The sequence below is a fragment of the Phaethon lepturus genome, unplaced genomic scaffold (assembly GCF_000687285.1).
Source record: "Phaethon lepturus isolate BGI_N335 unplaced genomic scaffold, ASM68728v1 scaffold3019, whole genome shotgun sequence".
Taxonomy (NCBI): Eukaryota; Metazoa; Chordata; class Aves; order Phaethontiformes; family Phaethontidae; genus Phaethon; species Phaethon lepturus.
This window is the reverse complement of record NW_010564000.1, coordinates 13,056-20,436: the sequence shown is the minus strand read 5'-3', so window position 1 is coordinate 20,436 and position 7,381 is coordinate 13,056. Positions and strand designations below refer to the sequence as shown.

At 38.1% G+C, this 7,381-nt stretch overlaps 1 protein-coding gene across 1 annotated transcript in view; it reads right to left on the bottom strand.

Annotated features, from left to right (window-relative positions):
- Window positions 1-7,381, bottom strand: part of CEP128 (centrosomal protein 128kDa) — a gene marked incomplete at its 3' end in the record, with an annotated part of 56,126 nt that overhangs the window by 39,603 nt on the left and 9,142 nt on the right. Inside the window, exon 6 of the mRNA XM_010294710.1 lies at window positions 6,722-6,794. Within this exon, the coding sequence (XP_010293012.1) occupies window positions 6,722-6,794 (73 nt within the window). The remainder of the gene's footprint in view (window positions 1-6,721; window positions 6,795-7,381) is intronic.

The window sequence follows — 7,381 nt, the reverse complement described above, 5'->3', positions numbered from 1 at the left end:
TAGGGAAACAGGGAGAACTCAGCCTTTATTCCTTTGTTTTGGCTGTCAGCAAAGTACATGCATTTACTGTGAAATTATGTATTAGCCTATTTAGCATTGTGAAAAAATATTAGGTTGGAAGTATAAGAAAATAAAGCTAGCAGTGAAGTCAGAATGATGCAAAGAAAGCGTCATGGGACTTTGGAGATGTATCATGGTGAAGAAGCATAATATGGGAAAAACATGAAAATTCTTGTACAAGGATTTAGATAACCAGGATACAAGTTTTTGTAGGGTGACACAAACCCAGAAGTGTTCAAGTGGTAAGGGAAGAGAGTGGGAAAAGAAGGCAGAGCCTAATTTGCTATGGACTTGCATGCTCTCCATTATGTTGAACCTTGCAACAGTGCAAAAGAACCAAGTACCATCACTTGTGGCTTCCTCTGCATTCTCTGGAAAAGCCACTATGTCACATTCATGTCCTAGCCATGTTTAGCAATAAGACTTCCTGGAATGCAGTACACTTACCTTCTCCATTTTGGAAAATGTAGCATCATCACACTATCAAAAACTGGGTCAGTTATCGCTATGTTTTCCAAATTATTTATCATTTATGCTATGGAATAGCAGAACTCCCAATACTGGTCCCTCCAAATCTGAGGCCAATCTTCTGATGTATTTCTATGTCGGAACCTACCAATAGTCTCCCTGGTGAAGACAGATGCAAAAAACCTAATACATTCCTTCTCCCACCCTCTCCACAGATGTTATCTCCCCTGAGCACCCTTCCTAATTCAATCATCTTTTTAACTAGTGATACTATGACATTTTCATAGCGTCATAGAACCTTTGGGTTGGAAGGGACCTTTTAAGGTCAGTGAGTCCAACCCACGTGCAAGGAACAGGGACATCTTCAACTAGATCAGGTTGCTCAGAGCCCTGTCCAACCTGACCTTGAATGTTTCCAGCTACCACCTCTCTGGGCAACTTGTTCCACTGTCTCACCACCCTCATTGTGAAAAATTTCTTCCTTATCTCTAGTCTAAATCTGCTCTCTTTTAATTTAAAACCATCACCCCTTGTCCTATCACTACAGGCCCTGCTAAAAAGTCTGTCCCCATCTTTCTTGTAAGCCCCCTTCAAGTACTGGAAGGCTGAAACAAGGTCCCCCGGAGCCTTCTCTTCTCCAGGTTGAACAACCCCAACTCTCTCAGTCTCTTCAAAGAGAGGTGTTCCATCCCGCTGACCATTTCTGTGGCCTTCTTCTGGACCCTCTCTAACAGGTCCATGTCTTTCCTGTGCTGAGGGCTCCAGAGCTGGACGCAGGACTCCAGGTGGGGTCTCACCAGAGTGGAGCAGAGCATCAGAATCACCTCCCTCGACCTGCTGGCCACGCTTCTTTTGATGCGGCCCAGGGGACAGTTGGCCTTCTGGGCTGCGAGCACACATTGCCAGCTCATGTCCAACTTTTCATCCACCAGTATCCCCAAGTCCTTCTCGGCAGGGCTGCTCTCAATCCCTTCATCTCCTTTTTACCTTTTTTAAAAAGGAAGGACTCCTTTTTTACCTTGTGTAGTTATACCATACTATATGTCTTTTAATGCATTTACTTGAAGCCACTACTGTAGCATATTCAGATCACTTCCACACTGTCTGGAAATATTCTACCCTCTTCATTCCCTAACATTTTTCTAAGAAGCTTCTTTATTTTTGTGTAACTCTTTTCGCAACCAAGCATTATTCTAAGAGGTTTATCTTTTTTGCTCCAGTAGGGATGCCAAATGTAAGTTTGTTTTGGTCATTGTTACAAGTTAAATATTTCACAGGTAAAGCACCATGCATAGGACTCTTATTTGCAACAAATAACTGTTTGTTTTTTCCTTCTGTAACATTTCTGCTTATTTGCTCCACAAAGCAATTAACATACCACCTAAAAACGTAGTTCCCCCAACATAATATTTACCTAGTCTACACTGGTATAGACATTATCTCCCACAAGAATCATGTTCCCTGTTTTTGTAGCCTCTCTGATCTTCCTCAGTTTGTCATAGAGCCTGTGACACACAATTATAGGGATTAAAAAAAAAGAAAAATTAGAAGCAGTTAAGTGTTAACTCATTAATTAGCACATGCAGGATAAACTTTAAAATTCACTTCTCTTCCTTTACCCCAATTGACCCTGACTCAGAACAAGATTTCTACCATAAGAGTATGTATCATGTCCTCTGGATCTTATCAAAAGCCATAGTGTAGATGAATGATTCACTGAAGAACAGTACAAAGAATATGGAAGTATAACATAATGACATGAAATGCTAGCACTAAACTATTGTATTCACAATATATTAGAAAGTCATTTCCAGGATGCATTTTCAGCAACACAGACTACCTGAATGATAATCATGACACTAAGAGCTGTGTGTCTGTGCAAGGTTTCCAGGTAGCAGCAAAATCTATGAAAATGGATTAGGCTATCAAAAAGTTCCCCCACCACCAATTAAACACAAAGAGAACGTCCTGTTTAAAATCAGGGTGACATTTAAGTCACACAACTAAATATAATCTTGTTGAAGATGCTGGTTGCTTAATCTACAAAAAGCAGCATCCTACTTCTTGAATTTCTCTCCTGTTTTTCAGCTTTCCACTGTTATTTCTAGTGCACAAGTCCTGCTGACTGAAATCTACTTCAACAGATTTTTGTTGTCTTTCTTATTATGATATCTTATTATCAATGCAGACTTGAAACAGAAGTATTAAAATCACAAAAATAGCAAACTTCTTTCACAGATGTCACATAGCATTAAACTTTTCCCTCATGACAACTGATAATGTGTGATATACATTTTACAAGTCACCTGTGCAGTGCCAAAAATCCCTGTATCAGATCTTCTGAAGGATAGTTCCTTATCCAACAATAATCTTAGCTCTCTGAGATATCGTAACCACAATAACTCCACGTGACACCCATTTCACGTGACATTGCTGTCTTTTTCCACAAACACAGCCTACACTAACTTTCTAATTTCCATCTCAGTTAAGCATCTACTTATTTTGAACAAATCTGTGCTTCAGTTTAGTTGCTTTTTATGCATAAAGATGAGCTTCTTGTGCTATTTGAGATGTACTTCTATACCAGGAGATTGCAACAAAATATCCAAGAGCCATAACCATAAAGTAAGTAAACTTCCTTTCAATTGTTTATAAGTCTATATGGACATTCCTCTAGCAAACATTCATACCCTTTTCAAGAAAAAAGGAATCTCACAAAATATCTAGATAAAAGATTTTGCTAGAGAGCTGTAGAACCTGCAGTCTTTATATCAAAACCACACATAGATTCTCAAGTACAAGTCCATGGAGAGTGCTTGATTTGAAACAGGCATCCAACTATGCCTGTGTCACCACCTCAGATATCCCCTGGTTTCTATACTGGGGTGGAAAGGCTCCTTTTAAAGGTAAAATTAATGTGCATTGATTGTGTTGTGTGGCTCTTAAAAAAAAGTATTCAGATTCACCATCAAAAAGCTCTAAGAACCATAACCTCTAATAAAAATAAATTCTGAACTAGTGACTCAGAACATTAGACTTTCACGACCACACATCTATATAGAGACAACTTTCAAACAGTACTGAATATACTGAACAGTACAGCTGTAAGAATTTAGATATACGACCCTACAGAAATGAAGACTTAAGGACAGCAAACTGAAAAGAATGTTTCTACCATGTACTCATGGTAGTCAAATTATCAAGATTTCAAGTTGACAATTTATCTCCAAGAATCACACATTAGAATATAAATACAAGGATGGCAATGTTGGAGGTGATAAACAAACACTCCAAAGCAAAGCTTTAAAGACACTAAAAACAAAAGCTCCTGCACAACTTTGCATAAGGAAGTTGTGAGGAAAAAAGTATTTCCTCCTACCCAACTCACTTTCACCAATGAGAAAACAATTCTGAACTAATGTCATTAGAATTCATAAACACAGACAGGTACGAAAGGATCTCAAAAATCTACAATAACAAACCACCGTTTCTACACACATTCTAATATCATGCTTTGCTATGCTCATCATTAGAGTTATTTTTATTCTTAACATCCATACTAAATTCCCCCTCTTTTGCATTTATCACTTCTCACCCATGCTGCCAGCCTCATCAGTGTAACAGTAGATCATTAGGCTTTGAATAAGGACAAAGGATCCACAGGTAGTAACAGAGAGCACAAGTAAAGAAGCAGAATGTTGCTACCACTAGGCTTTTTCAGTGGCATGGAATTGCCTGGATGCAAGAGTGATTAAGCATGTCAGAAGTCTTCAGCCTGAAGAGAAAGCGAATCCTCTGAAAAGTCTCTGAAAAAACTGAGCAACCTCCTCCAATGAAAATTAGGGATGAAAGAGAAGTTAGATTAAAAAAAAAACTACAAGAAAAAAAAGCCAACAAAAAAAACAAACTAAATACACCAACAAAAACATACAAAATACACACACACACCCCCCATAACCAAAAAAAGCAGACCGCCACAAAAGTGGCAGCTCTTCTCACAGTAGGTAATCTATCCAGAGAAATCCTTGCTATAGGGCAAGAGGGCAAGTAAGATGATAAAGATATGCACGCTACAACAAAGACTGGACAAGTTCCAGAAAAGAAATCCCAGAGGGATTACTAAGTACAGAAAGTACAGAGATCACTTCCACACCAAAAAGCTCGCAAGCCACAAGTGATTAGACTGGTATTGTGCAGGATTATCATTAGATGCCTTTCTAGTCTAATATTGTTCACAGAACCACCTCTTTCTGACCATTTATCATATATAGCTAGATCTTTCCTACCTACATATTTCTTCTGCAAATTGAATGCCAGCAGTTGTTTCAACCTTTCAAGGAAGTCTTTGAAAGAGTGGCCTTTTTTATTTTCCCCCCTTTTCTTTTTTCCTCTCCTCTTTCCAATCTTCTCTCCATTCGGCCAATATTCTTCCTAAAGATAATACGCAGCAGTGAGCAGAATATTCCAGCTGAAGTCTTACTAGTCCTACACATGAAAGCCATCTCACGGCAGCTTCCTGCAGCATTTGCGTCTTCACTATAAGAAGGTCATTAAAGACTTCAGCTTTCATAGCTTTATCAGATGATAAAGTTCTCTCCCAACTAAGAAACTTATTATTCTGGTATTCCCCTTATCATTAACACACTACAGAAGGCTTCCTTGTTACACTTCGTATCTCTCATTTTTTGCTTCTCTCAGGTCAAAAGTTGTAGCATTCAATTTCAAAACTTGAAATCCTACTACAGGAGGTCACAAAGAGCTAGTTATTTCTTTCATTAATGAAAAGACAGTGGCTGCCAGCACTCCAGAGGATTGAGGAGGAAGGTTTGTTTCTCTCATTGAAAGGCATTGAAGAGTTGGAGTGTAGCCAGCTGTAGCAGCTATTTTCTTAAGAATCATCTTGGTTAAAACTTACTGAGTTTGCTAATTTCCTGGTACATGAAAAACAAAAAAGTATACTGAAAAGTAGGCCACAACAAGAAAAACCCATGGTTTTGCAAGTATCAAGAATTCTTTATCAGATAAATGTATTTTATCCTACCAGGCTATTAGGAGAAAGCAGAGCTAACATTTTAAGACAGCCTGTTATAATTTTCTAGGAAGGCTGACAAGGCAAGTCTTCCTCCACTGGTGGATTCTATCATATCAAGCACATAACTGGTACTGATAGATTATAGTCTCTTGAATCCAACTTATATAATAAGTCCAATAAGACAGTATGTCCAACTTATCTAGAGTCAGGAACTTACAAAAGTACAATTATTAGGTCTGATGGTGCCAACAAGTGGCCTGTGCCAACAATATTGTTATTAGCAACAAACACTAAAGGTCTTAACAGAGTGTTGAGTTTTTGAACTCACTTGAATTGAACTGCAAAATTGCAGTTCATGCAATTTTAGGACAAGATGGGAAAATCCCCATCACCTATGGGAAAATACAGACACACAACACTTGCTCTGAAAGTCAGCATTGCTGCTGATACCACATTAATACTTACATAAAGTACACACTCAAGTCTTCTGTGTCAAGAACTACCTACCTCCTAATTACTGGGGAGATTCTCAACTTCTCTTACTCCTATAGCAATACACTGTTTGACTTCCATCTCAATAGCGAATCTCTTTCATATTTAAGTGATATAGACTGCAGTTAGTCTGCTACCAGCAGATACAGGAGACAAAATAGAAGAGACTATCACAGCTATCCTGCCTTTTTTGTTACATTTGTCACAAAGCCTTCAGAGAAGATTGCAGCCCAAAGAGAATCCTCTCATTATGCTGCACAGATGATAAGGATTTAAAAGGACAGGAAGGGAAGAAGGGAGGGAGGGAAGAAGGAAAAGGAAACATTATTATTCATCATCATAACATGGGAAAGCCCGCATCTTTCAAAAGGTCTATTCAACTAATATGATAGCATTCAAACCAACGTTCAGAGTTTAAAAGCAGCTTTCTCCAAGACCATGAATTTTGAAACAGAAAAACACTCAATTTAAAAAAGTACCTGAAATATAAAACTTGTCCTGCTGATTTCATTATGGAAGGGTAACATTATAGTAGCCTAGATAAGATGACGTTCAGATATACGTACTAACATGTGGTACTGATTACCAACACACATACATTAAACTAGAAGCCCACATCCTGCTTAGAATACTAAATATAAATCATCTTTTCATGTTAGTCACACTTACCGTTTCTTGTCTTTGGGACTCAGTGAGCTTTTCAGACAATTCTTCCAGAGTCTGTCTTAATTCAGCATCCGTCCTTCATAGAAAAATATAGGTAAGACAATATTCTACAGTGCAAAAGCTAAATATCAACTGTGATAATTTTAAGCAGCAACAATCTCCTGGATTTTTATGCTACTTCAATTTGTTCTACAGCCTCTAAACTCCTAGCATAATTAGAGACCAGCCTCAAGTGGACAACTCATGATAAAAAGTATTTCCATTCCTCAAGTGAAGATAACAGAGCGCCTAGTTTGAAATGCTAGGTATCAGGTCAAGTATAAATGAACAGTACTAGTTCCTACTAGGAATTAGCAGACTAATTCTTGTTATTGCTATTAGGCAAAGCACCATATGTTGAGACAGTATGTACTTTAAAAAAAACATTGTGGCCTGCATGAGAACTTGCCCTCAAGAGACCCCAGTACCAAGAACAAATAAGGAGAAAAGTTGTAATAAAAAAAATTCTCAAGTCCTTGTTGTTTTGTCCATATATAAAAAAAAGGGGGAGGAAAGCCACATATACTATACAAATCAGAACTGATGGGTGTTACTTACATTTATAAATACTGCTCAGGATGACATGGAGCAGGCAGTTCATAATACTGCTTTCATCTACATGTT